At 30.6% G+C, this 21116-nt stretch overlaps 1 protein-coding gene across 1 annotated transcript; it reads right to left on the bottom strand.

The window, feature by feature from the left end:
• Positions 1–18576: 18576 nt before the first annotated feature.
• On the bottom strand, positions 18577–19647 carry DSM5745_09782 (uncharacterized protein; the record flags this gene model as incomplete). Its single annotated transcript, XM_026751798.1, has 1 exon — positions 18577–19647. The coding sequence occupies one exon, from the start codon at positions 19645–19647 to the stop codon at positions 18577–18579; it is 1071 nt and encodes a 356-aa protein (XP_026599530.1).
• Positions 19648–21116: the final 1469 nt, after the last annotated feature.

Genomic DNA, 21116 nt, shown 5'->3' on the forward strand with positions numbered 1-21116 from the left:
GCTAATTATTAATTATTTATAACTTATTATTAAAACTAGCTTTAAAAAAAATTAAATAAAAAGTAAAAAAAATAAATTTAAAAGTAAATACTTATTAACTACTTATTAACTACTTATTAACTACTTATTAACTACTTATTAACTTACTTTATAATAAAATACCTTTTTTAAGGAAATAAACCGCAAGTTAATTAATTTTAAGATAAGTACTTACTAACTACTTATTAATTACTTATTAATTATAATAAAACATGTATAATAATAATAGTAAGAAATTTTTTAATATAGCTAATAATAATTAAATTTTAATTATTAATTAATTACTTGGTAAGTGCTTAACAAGTGCTAGGTTTTTTTATTTAAGTTTTTTATTTTTTTACTATATTATAATATTAAACTAAATTACTTGTTAAGTATTTTTTAAATGCTTAGTAATTACTAGTTATTTTTATTTTACCTTTATTTTTTAAAAACTTTTTTTTATTATTTAATATACTAGCTAACTAGGCGCGGAGCAGTTTTAAACTAGCTTTAAAATATAATATATTAATTTTTTTAAAAATTACTTTATAAGTACTTACTAACTACTAGGTTATAAGGTTAATATTAAACTTAATAATATATATAAGTAAATATTAAATAAGGGGGTTTAGGCCAAGCACTTGCTAACTATTTATTAATTACTTACTTATTTTTTTTAGTATAAAATATTATTTATATATTTTATATATATATATTAGTTTATAAAAAGTAAATTAAATAATTTATATATTTATTATTAAATAACTTATATTTTTAAAATTTTTATAGTTCTTTATAAGGCTAATTATAATATATTACCTACTTAAATTAATATATATATTAAAAGTAGGCTGCCCCTAATATAATTAAAAATTTATAAGCACTTTACTAGTAGCTACTAAGTAATTATTAAGTAATAAATATATTTATTTTTTTTAAATTTATTTATATTTTAGGATAAGCTTAAGCTTTACCCTTTTATTAATTAATTATTTTATTTATATATTTTTATCCTGCGCCCTAATTTATACCTTTAATTATTATAATTTAAGCTCCTGCTTTTTAATAATAAAATTTTAAAAAAATTATATAATTAAAATAATATATTACAGGGGCCTAGCACTTGGTAAGTACTTAATAAGTAATAAAAAATAAGGTATTATACTTATTATTTTATATACTAGGTATTAAAAAAGGTGGTACTAATATAATTAATTTTACCTTTTTTTAAAAGCCTTGCCTAACTTTAAGGCAGCTTTTTTAAATATTTTTTATATTAATAAAGTATTTAAGGCCTTAGTAAGCTAGTATTAATATTTTTATATTTTTTTTAATTAATTAATAAGTGTTTAATAAGTAGTTACCCCTTAACCTTACTTACTTACTAATTTTTTATATTTTTTAAATAGTTATTCTTTATTTTTAAAGTATTATACCTATAATAAAGGCCATACTTTATAAAGTTTTTATATTAAATAATATTATTTTTATTAAGTTTTATAAAGCTATAAATTTAACCTTATATAATTAGCAAGTGCTTAGTAACTATTAAATAAGTACTTATTTTTTAGGGCTTATATTAATATAAGCCACTTACTTAAAGTATAGAACTTTTAATAAAATTACTTAACTATATTAATATAAGTATATAATAAGTTAAAGTACTTTAGCTTAATTTTTAAGCAAGCTTTATTTAGGCCTACTTTAATAACCTAGTTTTTTTTTACACGGCCTAGTTATAAATTATTTTACTTTTATATTTTATAAAAAAATTAATAAGTATTAAATAAGTAATTAACAAGCGCTTAGCAAGCGCTTAATAACTTATTAATTAAGTAATTAATTAAATTATTATAGTTTTTTTTAAACTTATATTTTAATAAGTTTATTATTTAATTTTATAAGCCGCCCCTATAGGCCTAAGTATTAATAGCCTTAAAAATATTATACTAAAAATATATATAATAAAAAATAAGGATTTGCTTAAGTTACTATATAATATTATACTTTTTTAAATTAATATTATAAAAATACTAATTAAAATTTAAGTAATTAATAAGTACTTAAAAAATACTTTACAAGTGCTAATTTATATATTACTTATTATTTATATTTATAACTAGACTATAAATTTTAAAGCTATAAAGGTGGTTAAATAAAACTAGCTTTTTTATTATTTTTTAAATTAAAATAAAAGCTTATTTAAATAATAAATAATACCTCTTAGTTATTTTTAGGCTAGTAAAAACATGTAAAAGGGTAATAATTATAAATAAAATAAGTAATTAATAAGCACTTATTAAGTACTTATTAAGTAATTAAAACTTACTTTTGTACTAGTTTATAAAAAATATAATAAATAAAACCTTATTTATTTTTTTACCTTAAATCCGCTTATAAAATATATTAATTTTAAATAAGCATAGCTTAAAAAGCAAGTATATATTATTTAAATATTTATAAAAAACCATGGTACCCTAAGTATTATAAAAGTATTTTTAAATATATTTTTAAGTAATTAATAAGTACTTACCAAGCAGCTATTAAGCACTTATATTAACTTTTTTATTAACTTTATATAAATAAATTAGGTTATTAATATCCTGCCCCTAGGAATAGGATAATAAGTACTATTTTTAAAAAATTATAGTAATTTTATTTTTATTACTAAGACTTAAATAAAGTTTAGCAAGTATAAAAACCTTATTTTTTTAGTAATAAACCTTAAGTTAAGGATTATAAAAAAATTAGCTTAAATAAAAGTAAGTACTTAATAAGTAGTTAATAAGTACTAAGCAAGTATTTATTAATTATTTATATTAAATTATTTATTTATTTTACTAGTTAATTTAGGTTTTTTATAATTTTTTTTAGGGTTTTTATTAAGGCAGGTAAAGAATGTTTATATATATTATATAAGTTAAAAATTATATATAAATATTACTTAAAATTTATAAATATAAAGGTAAAAAAGTAAACTTTATATAGTAAAATTTTTATTTTACTAAAGCCTTAAAAATAATTCTTACCTATTAATAATTAATAATTACTTACTAAGTAATAGCCAAGCACTATACAAGTACTTATTATAAAATTTTTTTTAAAATTATAAAGGCTTAATAACCCCATACTTTTTTTATAAAGGCTTTTTATCCCTATTAAAAAGGTACTTTAAAAGCTTTAAATTAAAAAATATTATAGTAATATTTTATTAAAAGTGCTTTATTTAAAAAGCCCCTGTATTATTAATATAGGTAATATAAAAAATAAAGCTATTATTTATATTTTAACTTATTAATAAGTAGTTACTAAGTAGCTAGCAAGTACTTACTATTTACTACCTTTAATAAAATACTAGCTTATAGCTTAAAAGGGGCTTAAGGCATATATTTTATTTATTAAAAAGTTAAATTTTTATATAATAGTAGCTAGTTATTATTAGTAAGTAATAGGTAAGTAATTATTAAGTAGTTATTAAGCGCCTAGTAAGTAGTAACTTACTTTTTAATATTTTATTTATTTAGGTTTTTTTTTACACTAGGTATAAATTACTTATATTATATAATTTATTTTTATATTTTATTAATAATATAAGTATAATAATAATGCCTTAGCCTAGGGTTTAAATACTTATAAATATTTATTTTAAAATATAAATAATTAATTTTATAGCAGCAGGTGTGTAAGGGCGCCCTAGCACCCAGATGTTCTTTACTAATAATAATAAAGCTTGGTAAAGTATCTTTAACCAATAAGAATAAAGTATTTAAAACCTTAATAAATTTAACTAAAAGGATTACTTAAAAAACTAAATATACCATGGCCTTTAGCCTTTTTATATAGGCCTTGCCTAAAGGCCTAAGGCCTTTAAGTAATTTTTTAAGCTATTTTTATTTAAAAAATAGGTAATATTTAAATATTTTTATATTCGCGCCCCTTATAATTACTTTTTAATTATTAAAATAATTTAATACAAGGCGTGCTTTTATTTTATTACTTAAATAATACTTAAAACCCAAGGTCCCTAAGCTAAGGTCCCTGGTTAAAGCTAATATTATATTAAATTTAATATTATATTAAATTTAATATTATATTAAGTTTTATATAATAATTTATAATAATAAGGTTTACTAAGCTAAATAAGTACCTAAGGTATCCTGCATAGGTAATATTAATACTTTATAATAATATAATTTTAGTGCCTTAAGCATTACTTAATAATATAACCTAGATTAATATTACCCCTAATAATTTTTTCCCTTTTAAAAAAATAGATTATCCGCGATTTAGCACTAGCTATTTTAGGAAAATAATAAATAAGTAATTTATAATACTAACTTATTATTATATTATAATATAATAGTGTTTCTTATTATTACTATTTTTATTATTTATTATTTTTGGTTTAAAATAATAAATAATATTTAATACTTTATTTAAAATACCTTACTACCTGTTTGCTTTTAAAAAGGCGCCTAATTATAAAAATAGCTTTTTTATTAGTTTAACCTAAGTCTAATTTTTTTAAAATTTTAAACCTTAAATTATTTTTATATAGCTAAACTATATAATTTTATTTTAATTTTTATCCTGCCCCTTTGCCTTATTTCTTATTTTAATTATACCTAAATAAAATTATTCTTTTTTTAGTACAGCGCTGCGCTTTATTAATATTAAAAAAGTATAATTAATAGCTTTTTTTACTAAAAATTAAAAAAATAAAATTTAAATAAAACCTTAAGGGGCCCTTGCTTTTAAAAATTACCCTTTTTTAATTACTTACTTAATTATTTTTTTAATAATAAGTTCCCTAAATAGTTTTAAATAAAGCTTTTAAGGCTTTTTTTAAGTAGTAGTAAATAACTAACTATAAATAACACCCTTTTATTTTATTAATTTTAAAAATAATCCCTTTTTTAGCCTGTGTTTATATATAAGGCTTTATTTTAATAATAAGTATTTTTTTTCTTATAGTAGCTTATTTAAAGGTATTTTAAGAATAATATATTAATGTTAAAGCATGCTAACTTAAAACTTATTAAAACTAGTAACTTATTTTATTACTATTTTTTATTTTTTACCGGGCCGCTGTTAATTAACTTATAAATAATATATATAATTATTACAGGCTTTTTAAGCCTAATAATATATTTTTTAATTTTTTTATTTATTTATTAAGTGTTTTAAATAAAAATATTTTAAATAATAATAATAATAATATTAATAATAATACTAGTACTACCGCGCCCTTTATAATTACCCCCTTTAGTTTTATTTTTTTTACTTTAACTTTTTTTACTTTTATTATAGCTGGCCCCGCCCTTTTAATAAAGGTAAGTTTTTTTTATTTTTTTAAATAGCTTCTGGTATAAATAGCTAATAGCTTTTAAATATACCTTAAATATACTAAGGTAATTTTTTATAATAATAAAAAAATAAAAAATATAAATAGTTAATAAATTCTTACTACTAGTAGTAAACTAGTAGTGTTTTTTAAAAAAAACCTTTATAAGCCTTATTATAATTATATTTTTTAAAATCCAGGATTAATATATATTTAATATTATAGTAATAATATTAAGTGCAAGCCTATTCCTATTTATATATATAATAATATTAATATTTTATAATACTTACCTGCTAATAAAAGCTTAAAAAAATATATAAGTATATAAAAAATATTTAATAAATATATAAAAAATATTACTAAGGCTTTTAATAAAGTGCTAGTAAAAGTTTAGTTTATAAATAACTTATATTATATTATTTTTATACTTATTAATAAGCTTTGCTTATCCGCCGGCAAGTTTCTGGCCGCTTTTAATAAAAGGTATTAAAAAATATATAGTAAAAATATATTTAATATAACTAATCTTACTATTATAGTAATCTTAAATTTTACTTTTTAAAAGCTTTATATTTTTATTCACGCCCCTTTTTAAGGTTTTATATAGCTAGCTTTTAGGCAATCTTATATTGCTTTAATATTTTATTTATTTTTTTATTTTTTAAAAAAAGACTCTTTTTTTTTAATATGCTTTTATAAATATAGCTTATAAATTTTAATAATTTAAAGCTATTTAAGTAGTAGTTTATTAAACCTTAAAATTATATAAAATAAAAAAAAAAGGTAACTATTTTTACCTAGGTTTTTAATATATAAATTTAATATTATTTTTAAGGCTATAGGTAGTCCAAATCCTATTAAAAGGTGTTTTATTTATAATAATAGTTTATTAAACCTTTAAACCTTTTAAAATACAGGAGAAAAATAACTACTTTATTAATTTTTTAGCTTTAGTAATATAAAAACCTAGTAGGTAAAAAATTATTACTACTTTTTTTTAAACTAGGGGTATTTTAGTACTATTTTAGCTAGTTTATAATAATTTTTTTAAGCTTTTTATGCATGCTTAAAATTTTTAAATAATTTTTATAAGTTTTTATAACTAGGCCAGCCTTTTTATTTAATTAAAAACTAGTTTAGTTTATAAGCATGTTATTTAGTAAGAATAGCTTTAACTTTTTATTCTTACTTTTTATTAATAAGTTTTATATTAAGTATTTTTTTATTTTTCTTAAATTTAGGTTGCTTGGTGTAAGGCTTTAGTAAAAATATATAAAATATTAAATAAATTTTTAACTAAGTATAATAACTAGTAAACCAGAGCTAATATACCTATTTTTTAATAAGTTTAATAATTTTAAAAAAATTATTAAACTTTTAGTTAAATTTTTTACTTAGCTAGATTATTTTAATATTATATAATAATAGTAAAATATTATCCCTAACCTTAAATTTAGTAAGGGTATACTTTTTATTATAATAAAGGGCTTGCTTTTTTTAGGCCTTATTTATATAATTTTATAATTTATTCTATAACTTTTATTATTAATAAAATCTGTTTTTTAATAAAAAATATAATATTTTTTTTATAATTTTTTAGCAAGGGAATAATAAGTTTTTAGCCATGCAAGGCTATTTAAGGTATGTACCTAGTTATATTATACTTTAAATTATTATAAGTAAATAATATAGCTAGTAAAAATATAACCTAGTTATTTTACTAAAAGTTATAATAAATATATAGGTATATTTTAAGTATTTAATTTTATTATTTAATTTAACTATTTAACTATAAATGGTATGCAGTGCTAAGGCATTTTTTAATTTATAATATTTAATAAAATAATTATTAATAACCTAAGGTAAATAATAAGCCTTAATTAATAACTAGGCTCCTGGGCGCCCTTATATTATATACTATTTTTTTAATAAACTTATTAGCTAGCTCTTTAGTGTTAACTTTTTAGGTAGTAAAAATATATTTTACTTTTTTATTAAAATAATTTACTATTATTAATATTATGTTATACACGCGGCCTTTATACTTTAATAAAAATAAGTTAATAATAAAGTTTATAAAAAAATCTTTTTATAATATATTTAAAACTAGTAAAAAGGTAAGCTAGCCTTAGGCTAGTTATTATAAAGCTTTAGATTTTTAATATAAAAAACACCCTTTAATATATTTTTATACTTTTTTATTAAGATTTTTTTACTAAAACTTGCGCTTAAGTAACTTAATAATATACTTATAATTAAAGTAGCCTGTATAAAAATTATTATAATATACTTTTATAATTTTATGCTATAATATAAACATAAAAAAAATATAAATAGCCTTTTAATAAAAAAAATTATTTTTTATATACTAGTGTTTTAAATAAAAGCCCTACTTTATTTTAACTAAAATTATTTTTTTAAGCTACTACTAAATATAACTAGTATAAGCATTTTTATATTAGGCTTTAAATAATTTTTATTAAAGGGGTTTTATAACTAGTCTAACAGGTTTTTTTTTTATAAGCTATTTTTATAATTTATAACTTAAAATATATTAGCCCCGGGAGCTAATACTTTTTTTAATTTTTTTTAAAAGGGTAGCTAGGCCCTTTAACACCTATTTAATATTAATTTAATTAAAAAATAACTTTAACTTTTTTTATAAAATTAAAAGTAAATTAATTTAATACTTTTTATTTTTTACTTAATAGTCCGGGCGCCTTAATAATATATTTATTAAATTAAACCTTTTTAGCCTATACTTAATTTTAAAGTTATAAGCTACTAATAATTTTACTTAATAAGCTTACCTTTAATTTAAAACCTTTATTTTAAAAAAGTACCACAAGTTATTATAATTATATTAAATATATATAAAATATATAAAGCCCTTTAAGTAGTATTACTACTTTTTAAAAAACTTAATAATTATAAATAGTTTTTAATTATAAACCTTATATTTTAGCTTTAGTTTATAAAGTTATTAAAAGTAAAAGGTAATAAATTATTACTAGTTTTACTTTTTTTTACTAGGTATTTTTTTTTAATTTAATTATATAATAATACTAGCTATAGTAAAACCTAACATATTTATAATAATAAAATTTTTTTTAGGTTAAAATACTGCAATACTAAAGGTTAGGTAAAAGTAAATTTAACCTTTTTAAAAGCTTTTTATGCGTTATTTAGTTATAAAAAGGGGCTATTTTTATACCCTTTAACCATGCCTTTTAAAAGTTATATTATAAGGTAAGTTACTTTAGTATATTTTTTAATAAATTATTTAAAATAGTTTATAAACCCTAAAAAAACTTATAACTTATAATATAATATTAGCACTAATTAATTAATAATTATTTAACTTTATACTAGGTTAATAAATATTTTACCCTAGCTAATAATAAAGCTAAGAAACTTTATTTTTTTTAGTAAAAACTATACTTTAATAACTTTATATATAAATTATGCTTTTATAGGTATTTTAGGACTTTTTAAACATGCTAAATATACTTTTTTTAGTTTTGAAAAAAATTAGGATATTATTTAAGTAAATTATATAAAAATTATTAAAAACCCCGCTTATTACTATATTAATATAGGATTAAAATATCATGGGTATATTAATAAAATTAAATAATATAACTATATATTTATAATAGCTATACTAGGTCTAAAATACTATTTTTTACTTATTTTCCTGCTTTATATAAATGTGGTAATACATATTATAAAGGTTAAGTTTAGTAAAATATTATATATTTATTAATTAATTTATAAGTTTGTTAATATAAGGTAACAGGTAATAAATTTTTTAGGTTATTATATTTAAACCTTAATAATTAATATATAAATATAAAAATTTATTTACTTTTTAGGTAAAAAAAATAAATACTCCTGCTAAACTTTAGGATAGTTATATTTATTCTCTTACTAATATTTTATTAAAATACTTTTTTAAAGTTAATAATTTATAATAAAAAAGGCTATAAATAGGCCCCTAAGAAGGCGTTTTACCTTTTTTTAAAAAAATTTTATAATATACTTTTTTACTTAAAAGTTAAAACACTTTTTTTTTTTAAAAAAGACCTAACTTTATTTAGTATATTAAGAAAGTAAAACTATAACTAGTATACCTTTAGTTTTTTTTAATTTATATAAAACTAAAAGCACAGGACCCTTTTTTATTATTTTAATAAATTTTTTTACTAGTTTAATTTAAAAGCGTGGGGTATAATACCACTAACACTATTAACTAGTAGTTAAAAAAATATTTAAATTTATTTTAATTATTTAAGGCTATTTAAGCATAGCTTAGTACTTATTATAAATAAAATTAATAATATAAAATATTATATTAAATATTTTTATTTTACTAATAAAATTATAAATTTATATTTTAGCCTTAAATTAGATATAATATAAAATAGTTTTTTTATTAATATACTAGACTAGTTATAGTATTTAGTTTATAACTATTTTAATTTTTTACTTTTTTAAAAACTAAATTAAAAGGAAATTTATACTAGCCCTAGTATTTAATAAAGCTTTAAATTATTTATTTAAATTATTTTTTTAAACTTATAAATCCACTAAAATAAAAAATATAATAAGTTTATTTATACTAGTTAAAGTTAATAGCTTAAGGCCTGGTAATTACTATTTAATTTTTAATTTTTTATTTACTTTTATTTTAATTAAGTAATTTTTTATAAAATGCCCTTCCGCACCGCACGTATAGTAATAATTTTTTTTTATTTATTTTTTTTTAGATAAGAGCTAATGCTTAGCTTATGCTAGCTTTTACTTGCTAGTTTTACTCTTAAAGTTATAATAATTTTTTTAACCTTACTTTTTTAAGGGCTATTTTAATAAATTTTAGTTTTTTTTATTTACTAAAATACCTTTATTTTAGTTTTGGTTAGTATCTTTTACTAAATTCTTATTTTTTATAGTAAAAGGGTTTTTATTATTTTTTTTTTAGTTATTATTTTTAGGCGCTTTTTGCTTTTCGCGTGCTAAAATTAACTTATATTAAGTTATTTTTATATTAATATTTTTAAAAATAATTAAAGGATTTTACAGGCGTGTTATATACTACTAATATAGCTTATTTAATATATAAATATAAATAATAGCCTTTTTAATAATACCCCAGAGGGGGTTAAAAATTATTTTTTAAAATTTTATTAATTATACCTTTAGTAATTAGCTATTTTATTAATTATTTATAAAATACTTTATTTTTTAACTAGCTTAATCTTTTTTTAGGTTAACTTATTAATATATAAACTTTTTAAATATTACTCACGTGGGTGGCTTAATAAGCTTTTTTTATTTTATATATTATTTATATTATATATTTTTTTAACTTTACTTATTAAGTAAATAACTTTACTTATTTTAGTGTTATACTACACAGGGGCTTTATTAAATATATTTTTAAAATTATTAAAAAATATTTTTAGTTTTATTAAGTTTTTGCTATTAAAAATCTTAATATTTAAAGGTTTTAATTTTTTTAACTTAAGCTTATTTTATAATAATTACCATGCTAATACCTTAATAACCTTATTTTTAGTAAATATTTAAGGTTATTTATGCGCTTGGTTTTAATTAAGTAGTGTTTTATTTATAATATTATTATTATTATTTAAGCTTAATAGGTTAAATAGCTTTTTAAAATTTTTAGTAGGTAAAAGTGGCTTATTTAACTATTAATACCTTTTAGTTTACTAAGTTATTTACTTACCCTTATTAAGTTTTGGTTTTAATAGCATGTTTTATTATAATATTATAGTAAATAGCCTAGCCATAGGTGTTTTTAAAATAATATTTTTAATTAAAATAGCATTTATTATAATATATTTAGGGTTAATATATTACATAAAATTTTTAAAAAGGTAAAGCAGTAAAAAATTTTTTTAAGCCTTACTTATTAAAAAAAATAAGTTATTTAATTTATAGTTTAAGTTATTAACCTTAATAATAAAAGTGTTATTATATATTAGTAATATAAATTTAAATAAAAATAATAATCCTAAGCTTTTTTATTTTTAAGTTTATATTTTAAAAATTTTAACTAGAATAGCTCTAGTTTACCTTTATTTATTTAAAAATTTAGTTTAAAATACTATATTAATAATATTTAAAAATTAATAAAAAAAGTAATTTTAATTATAAAAGCGCCCTAGCACTTAAATATTTTTTATTAATAATAATAAAACTTAATAAAGTATTTTTAATTAATAAAAATAAAGTATTTAAAACCTTAATAAATTTAACTAAAAAAATTATTTAAAAAACTAAATATATTATAGCCTTTAGCTTTTTTATATAAGCCTTATTTAAAGGCCTAAAACCTTTAAGTAATTTTTTAAGCTATTTTTATTTAAAAAATAAGTAATATTTAAATATTTTTACTTTTATGCCTTTTATAACTACTTTTAAATTATTAAGGTAATTTAATATAAGGCATGCCTTTATTTTATTACTTAAATAATACTTAAAACTTAAGGTCCCTAAGCTAAGATCCCTAGTTAAAGCTAATATTATATTAAATTTAATATTATATTAAATTTAATATTATATTAAGTTTTATATAATAATTTATAATAATAAGGTTTATTAAGCTAAACAAGTGCCTAAAATATCCCGCATGGGTGATGTTAATGCTTTGCGGTGGCGTGACCTGGGTGCCTCAGGCATTGCTTAATGGCGTGACCTGGATCAATATCGGCCCTAACAGGGTGTTAAAAAAAATAAAAAATTATTTAACTAGGCTTACTTTTTTTAAATTAATACTTTATATATTAAATTTAGGCTAAATAATTAGCTACTACTTAGTAAGTGCTTTACTAATAATTAATAAGTATTTATATTTTTAACTAGTTTTACTAATTCCTTTTTTAATTAGCCGCCTGTGGGCATAATATAGGTATATTTATTAATATATAACTAAAAATATTTTAAAAAGTTATTAATATACTTAACTTTTAATAATTTTAAAGCGCGGTCACGTTCCCTAGTATTTATTAAAAATATATAATTATTTTACTTATATACTAGGTTAGTAAGCACTTTATAAGTACTTTATAAGTATTTTATATTTATTTTAATTATTTTTATTTTATTTTTTAGTTTTTTTTTATACCACGCGGGATTAGGTGTTTAATTACTATATTATTAAAAATATTTTTTATAATTAATAGTATATTAAACTAGCGCTTAATAAGTAATTAATAATTAATTAATAATATTAATATTAAACTTTAATTAATATAAAATTATTAAAAAGGTAAAATTATATTAATTATATAAAATTAATTAATTAAGGTTAATTACATGTTTATTACTAACTTACCCAGCTTGGCATTTTTTTTACTTATGTTTTAGGGGTAATGCTTACATAAGCGTTTAAAACGCTCACATGACATATGTGCACTGTTCAAGTTAGTATTTATCAGCACCTGCAAACTTAGTAATTCCGTTAGGCTTTGGCAGCCTGCCCACAGTCTTTTAGAAACCTCCCGTGATTTGCAATTAGAAATCAAACAACTATTGACCACGCAAGGTCATGTAGGAAGGCTTGAGTTGTGGCCTTCCAAACTTGTTATCGCGTACGTCTAGCCAAGCATCCAGGATGGCTCGAGTGGAGCTGTCATTGAAATACAGGTCCGTAGTTCGTAGAAACGCCGCCTTACTGGTGAATTCGACCTACCTTTCTGTGCGTCCAGGACGCCCGAGAGGCCTACATGTGAAGTAGTTGGCGTGGGATATAGGTCTGTGGGAAAATGCGATATGGAGCGACAAGACTGGGGTCATGACTAGCCGGAATGTGCGTAGAAAAAAAAAAAAAACAGAAAGGAAGAAGGGAGGAAAAGGCAAGAAGGGAAAGAACTGAAGGGAAACAACTGGAGGAAAAGAGACCTACATCGACTCACACTCACCGGAAAATGGCCCTCATTGCTGCCGTCGAAATGGGTGCTCAATCTACACTTGCATCGAGGTTGGACTGCATACTTGACGATGTTAAAGATGTAGTTTCAACTGTGCCTGCTTGAAGGGCTCCCTGAATACTACCTGTTCTCTTCGGGCAGAAGATCCGTCTTCGTGGCCTAGGTTTGTAATCCCATTTTGTAATCTCTTTCCAGGGTGTTCTAGTATTAGCATTAGCAATCATGCTGGAAACATCCAACTGCGCGGAGTATACTCCAGCCAGTGAAGCGTACCTGGCTTACAAACACTCGGACTGACAGCCCGTTAGCGCTGTCTGATTCTTCGTCCATAAATAGTCGCCTTCCGGCCTTGGACCTTCTTCCTTCTTCCTTCTTTCTTCCAACATTCACTACAAATTTTTGGCACATCAATCTCTTCCATAAGGGGCTTCGACCCTGTGGATTCCTTGCAGTCGTATTCATCATTTTCCAATTCCGAACCAAAGAGTCCATCATCGACCATACGTAGTTCAGCTTCCATCACGCCTGGAAGCAAGGTAAGTCTTGTCTTTCTTTCCCTACTAACATCCATCTCAGCAGACCAACGGCTGGCACAAGGAAGAGCCGACAGGCTTGTTGAGCTCGTGTTGCGGTCTCTTGCACGGTACATGGCGGAGAGAGCATCCAGATGAGTGGCAAGGGATTCTCTCTTCTCCATGTGCCGTGCAAGGGACATCACCACGGGCTTGACTGGTCTGTCGACTCTTCCTTCTGCCCTTCGACCTATGTAGTTTAGCTTCCACTTGCAGCAAGGTAAGTCTCGTTGCTTTTGTCTACTAACATCGCTTCGATTTAGCAAAGTACCAAATCATCTGGCACAGCTTGGCCTGATGCCCCTGTCTTAAGCATGATCTTGGGTAAGTCACAAGGAATCTTCTTTTCTCCCTTCTCCATCACCGCAGCCCCCCTTTTTTTTATCGCCATCCCCTCCGTCGCACCAAAACCACGACTACGATATCTAACTCCTGTTGCTGGCGATCCCATTCGCTACCCCGACCATGTCCCTGAATCCCAGACAGGACAGACGCAAGGGCTACGTAAAAGTGATAGTGATAGTGATACTCGTAACGCTGCAAATGTACATTTTCCCAGAAGATCCTACGTTTCTACAGAGATACACAGGTTAGTATTCCGTCCACCGCAAGCAATTACACAACACCGCTTTGAAACTAGCAACCACATTCAGCAGAGTCACACCGGCGCCACAGCTCCGATGCGCCATGGCGTGCGCAATATCCATCCTCGTATCTTTCCAGAGGCCCACAGCATGTTGAACACAACCTCGTTATAATAATTCACGGCCGCATTCGGGGTTGGCGTAGTTGGACGGTGAGGGTGAACAAACGTAGAACCTGCAGAGTTCCAACGGTCCTTAAGAAGGCTGCTGACGGCGGCGTTGATTTGTAAGTGGAAACAGCGAGAAACGGCGGACAGCACTTCCGGCCTTCGATTGATTTCAAAGCAGCAGAATCTGACAGACGATCCGGAATTGCAGGACCGAAGGTATATGGTAGGTAAGCTGCTTCCAGTCGACACCGGTTCGCAACGCTGCGTCTTCAACAATCACCACCACCACCGCCATCGAGAACTACGACTACGATAAAGCTCCAGCACCGCTGGCTGGCTTGGAAAGGGCTCTCGCGCCATTGTAGTGCAGATAGCCGTGATATCTGCATTTTAATACGTACCGTCTTGGTGGCTTTGGTCGAGTAAGAGTATCTGCATCGAGAAGACGAGAATGGTAATCATATCGTCAAGATCAATGGAGGTTACGTTACTTAGCCGGAGCCACCCGGGCGGTTTGTCTCAATAGTGCGGATATCACGGCTATCTGTACTGCGGCACGGGGGCCTTTTTTTAGCTAGGATTGTATTGTCGAGATGAGTGGACTTGACTTCAAGGCACCCATCCCATTCCCATTCCCATTCCAGTGAAGAAGAAGGTCACAACCAACACCCGTAGAGCTGGAGGAAGATCCAGAAACCGGAATGGCCTGTCGTTGTTGTTTACAGTCGTCATTTCGAAGCTGTGGCTGGAGTCGCAGAGGTAATGATGCGTTGGTAAAATGTGTTGAACTCGTCTCTCTTTCATCTTACATCGCTTTTCTTCTTTAGTCTTATCCCATGCTGCAACTGGGTAATGTCTCTATCTACGTAGGTTATGGAATTCGGAAGGATCTGGCTGGGATCGTTCGTAGATATACCCGAGTTACGGTAGTTGATTTGTCAGTGGAAAGATGTAGAAGAGCCGTACGTCACTGATTTGTCAGAATCAGTAAAGTGTAGCTGCTCACCACAGAGAATGGTTCTGCAAGTGGAGGACGACCGTTCCAATCCTGGAACTCCAACTTCAACTTCAACATCTCCTTACCACCACGATCCAAGACGACAATCCACAAGGAATAACGAAGGAAAGCCTAGGATCACCCATACCTCTCGTTCCCCATAACTGCCACTACGACATCTCTTCACGCCACTGAAGCCTACAGACCACCATGAAAACCGCGAGGAATATGATGATGGTTGTTAGCGGCCACGGCATTTAGCTTCATGTACGTAAACCTTTGAGTTAGTAGAATGTACAGCTAATCTACGGTGATTGTTAGTAGTTAGTAAGTAAAAACAGAGACGCCATGACTCAATACCTCGAACGATGCGACGAACATACATGAAATTGATATCCCTGATCGCACTGATAGCGGCATGACAACGCCGACGGAAACCTTCATCTTCCAATTCGAGACTTCTACGGAGCTATTATGTGGTGATTGTTAGTAGTTAGTAAGTACAACAGAGACGCCATGTCTCAATACCTCGAACGATGCGACGAACATACATGAGGTTGATATCCTGATCACACTGACGAGACCAGAGGAAGAAAAGAACGAGCTACTTACCTACGCCTTTGACCCTGCAAATACTTACCGTTCAATCCCTCCCAGTGACTCTATATAGCCCCAGGATCAACACTACGATGACAGCTCATACGATGATCCGCAAATGCACGATTACAGCGAGGGCCAACATAACCATCAGCAGCGACCACAAACCAACAAACGTCAGACCTACGACAAGAGTAGCGTGTCTCAGTTGAAAGCGTAGAGCCGCCATAAGACGAAGATGGTGTTGTCGTTGTCGTTGTCGGCTGGGAGAAGATCACCGGGGCCTCCGCTGACCTGCCTACCTGTCACGCTTACGGTACTTGCTTTTGCACCGCAATTCCTATGTCCAGGAGTGCAAGGCCGGGAGCATCTTCTAGATTCATTACCAATCCAATGCCCGTCTTGATTTCAAATCCATTTTCTGGTCCTTTCCACTGACTCACCGTGACTCAATTACTAACCTGGCCTTCTTAAATTCCATCAACTTACCTTCTCAACCCATCATCCCACTCCGTAGTCGCCCTCTCCCTGACCGATCGCCAGCCAAGCGGGCGAGAAAAAGAGAAATGTGCCAGCAAACCAGGTAAGTGATTCCTACTCTACTGATACTAACCCCTTCAGCTCGACGTGGTAGCGGCGCCTGATAGGTGTCGTTGTTGCTGTCGTTGTTGCTGTTGTTGCTGCTGTTGTTGTCCCGCTTGCTGCTGATCATCGCGTTCTGCGTGTTGGCGATGTAGTTGAGAAAATCATCGCTTTGTGGGTTTTGATGATGTAGTTGGGAAACTCTGCTCGTGTGTTATTGTTTCAACAAGAACGTGATAATGAACTTCCATATGGTGTTGGGAAAGTTGGATGTAATGAGCGGGTGAGGAATGGTGTAGTGTTGTTGCTTGTTGAGATGTGGTGATGGTGATGGGGTGATCGTACGTGATGGTGGTGTTGTAGGATTCGGAAAAGGGCGATATGACTTGGGGGATCTGGACGGTTAGTGTATTAAGGAGGTGTTTTGGATAAAAAAGGAGAGGAGGGATCTGGTTTGGATATCTATACTAAGGATGTATGACAAATGGATGGAATCGAATCGACTCGAACACCAGCAACTGATTCATAAGCTTGATTTCCAAGCATCGCGGAGCTTGATTCCATCGTAGATTACAAAGGCTCTGCCCATGTCTGCAATTCAGCAACACGATCATTGTCGAGACGCAGATGGTGAAGTCATCAAAAAGGTAAGGATCTAGTAGTTGGTTCAGCCATAGTGATATGGCTGTCGTACCGGGGAGATCGTGCATTCGGTGGGTGAGATAGAGCAGTGCCGCAGAGGAACTACTAACATTACAGCTGAAGGAAAAGGGTGAGTAGCAATATCAACTAGATAATGTGCGGATCCGACGATGACCAGCTTCTCACAACCCACGATAGTCAGGCTAGATAGTCTAGAGTTAGTAAGGAATCCGACGATGACCAGCTTCTCATATCGGTGGTAACTGCTTGATCTTTCGGAGAGTCGTAGAGAGCTTGAGGTTCTAACTGGTAGGTAATAGGTAGATGGTTGACAGACAAGGAGACCGTAACGAGATGACAGGAAATCTCGAGATTCCGGAACTATTTATCAGCAAAGGAATTTTCTCGAATAGGCCGACCTACGTACAAAACTTCGCTGCCTCCGTCCACTGCATCACTCTCACCCATCCATTGGAAACTATTCATCTGCAGTCTCCGTAGACCAACCATTCATTGGAAACTATTCAACTAACTAACCATCATAGGAACTCGACACCGCAACTGAAGATCAACAACCAGAAACACTCCGCCGGGGTAACTGAACGAAACCCCTCTAGATAAATTCCATTCATATTGCTGATGTTTGCGCATCTTCGCTGTCGACCGGTGAAGCTGAGCGAGGAGCTCAGTCACTCGTACTGCACATTTGCTACGGTAATGGCGGATTTGACTAGGGTTAGTATTACTTACGAACTGCATTAGATTCCCAGATTCCCCGTGTCCCAAACGTCGTTCTACAGACGCTGTTTCGTCCCGCCGATGCATCAAAAGCGACGTGTGCCGTTGATTATGGGAGGAGTGATTGTCGGCTGCGTGCTGATATTACGGACGAGGATGGTGCCTCGGTCATAGTTAGCTGGGATTACAAAGCAGGACAGGAACAGAAACTTCCAGCTGTGCTTTGAAATCGATCGGAGGAATGAAGTGATATCATTGAGTAGCTGGGCTGGTTGGTGGGGATGACTTCCGATGTTTAGGCTCGGATGTGTTGCAGTAGACCCTAACATACTCTGGTATAGCAACGGTAGGAAATAATCGAAAAGACAACCCTAACAGACATCAAGACTTGCATCCCCCGAGATATCCCACGAGATATTCTCCCCACACGGCCTCTCCACCACATTCGCCCCATTCACCTCGAGACTGATGCTCACATCACGCGTATTCGCAAACTCATCCCTCGCGGAAATCCTCACATCGCCACCCCCATCCACACTGCCCCCCAAAATCTCCACCCCATAGCAATTCTCAATGAGAATCGCATTATTCCCCGTATCGCTAATGTCCACATTCCCAATCTGCACGCCTCCACTCTCCGAAACACAGAAGACGCCCCGGCCCCCGCCCCGCGCAACAACATTCTCCACGAAGACATTCGTCTCGTAGGATCCATCGCTCAACCGCCCATTCGCATTCGCCATCCGGAACGTCGCGTACCCCGTCCCAGTCGCGACGTTTGTCCCGTCGACCGTGCCGATCTGCGCGTTCGTCGTGGACTGCAGGAGGAGCCCGCACTCGCCGACGTCGCGCGCGACGACGCTGTTGATCGTCAGCCCGTCGATGTTCCACGTTTCGACGGCGTGGCTCCCAGCCCCACTGATGTTGATGCTATCCATCGACACTTCGGAGTTCGCCGCCTCGTCGCGCTCAAACCGGATCCCCAGCCCGCCGCTCAGAGCCATGTTGATCTCCCCCAGGGACAACCGGGACACGCCGTAGAAGTGCATTCCGAAATACGGGCTCCCCGTCAGTGTGAGGTAGGGGATTGAGACGTCTTGAGTGTTGAGCGAGCGGATGTTCCCGCGGCCATTGTTTGCTTGCACGTCGATCGTCCCGCATCCTTCGAAGGTTATCCCGCTCGGGATGGAGATTACGTTTGTGCCGAGGGAGCCGGAGGCCAGGATTGATAGGCGCTGGCCGGAGCTGATTCCGTCCAGCGCGGTCTGGATTGCGCTGTAGAGGTCTGAGCCGCTGTAGACTTGGCTTCCTGCCACGGAGGCCGTGAAGGAACCGGAGGAGCCGGAGACTGTGGCGTCGGGGGTGCCGGAGCCGCATTGGGCGGAGGAGAAGGTTGCGAGGCTGAGGGCGAGGAAGGCCGAGAGGAAGGTAGATCTAACCATTTTGGCTATGATGAAGATTTGCTGGTGGATGGTGTCTGCCCCAATTCTGACCTGACGTTGGGCGGGTTATATACCCATCTGTCCGCTGGTCATCAAATTGAAACCCTTGTCTGCCCACCCTGCCCTGGCCTTCCTCTCCAAAGCGCCAAGACGTACTGAAACCCTGCATGCCGATCCCCAGTCCTGCCAAAATAAAACCTCCAATGACAGCCCTGGACGCAGTTTAGCCGAGCCAAGTCAGACGCCAAGTCCGGCGGACCGGCGGGGTGCCCTGGCCCCTGTTTCGTCAGAGAGCAGGGATTCCCCATGTGCTTGGGCCCTTAATCTATATGCCGCGGTCCACTGTCTTCTCCGTCCATATATGATGAATGTCTTATCAAGGTGGGAATGGGATATCCGGTGTCAGCCGTCACCTTCACCTGTAGATCGACAGACGGAAGTCACGCCGTCGGGATATTGTGACTCTGGGAGCTGGTATGCAGCTTACGGCGGGGATATCCAAGCCCTGCAGCTCGCAACCTCCGGTCGCTCATCACCCGACGAAAAACCCCATCTATGAGGTTCACGTCGAGACCAGAGGACCGACGCGAGTAAGAAGGTAAGCAGAGCCGGAACATCCACATGAAGTCCCGACTGCCGAGCGCACCATCTCCATCTTCAGCAGAATTCAGCCGTTCCCTGACTCCCCTGGCTTTCCCGGCGGCGTTTCGCATGCACCCCGTGCAGCCACCTACGCATCTCCTACTCCAGCTCCTAAGCCAAGACGCTGGAATCAGTGACTCCCCTGCAGGGTGTTTACTCTTCACGGAGTCCCTACGGAGTCCCTATACGCTATGCTCCATCAGACCAGCTCGTGTAGGACTCAAGATCAGCCGTCCGGTTTCAAGGGCAATGGCAAGGGCAAGGCCCACCCCACCCCTGATCCAATCCATTTCCCCTGTTCTTGGCGGCCGTTATCCCGTGTCGGAAACGGATCATGCCAGCCCAGGTACATCAATTCCTCCCGCACAGCGCGGCACTCTGGGCGGGTTTCAGCGTGTTCCAGGTCCGGTTCACGTGCCCCTGTTTCTTAAAGTAGTCGGGAGATGCTTGGTAGGTACGTATAGACAGGTACGCAGGTACGATGAAGTTGTACTCCGTACACCCTCAGCCCGCGTGGAACCGATGTCAGCCGCACCGGACCTGTTCTGGTAGCCGCATGGGCAAGTTGCGCTACACAAAGATGCTACCTGGACAGGCGGACTTTCATCCCATGCCCAAGCTACTTTGGTCAAACTGAAGGGCTATTATATCCATCGATTTTACTTCTCGTCTTGGCTAAATAGGTAACAGCACCCTCCGTTCCAACAGAACACGTTCGATATTCAACTAGATGAATCTCTTTTCATTTCCATTTTTATAGTTGTGAGTAGCTGAAACGTACGCGACCAAGCTAATCTATCTGGAGCTACTCCGATATATCTCATGAT

This window comes from Aspergillus mulundensis, assembly GCF_003369625.1.
Source record: "Aspergillus mulundensis strain DSM 5745 chromosome Unknown scaffold_13, whole genome shotgun sequence".
Lineage (NCBI taxonomy): Eukaryota > Fungi > Ascomycota > Eurotiomycetes > Eurotiales > Aspergillaceae > Aspergillus > Aspergillus mulundensis.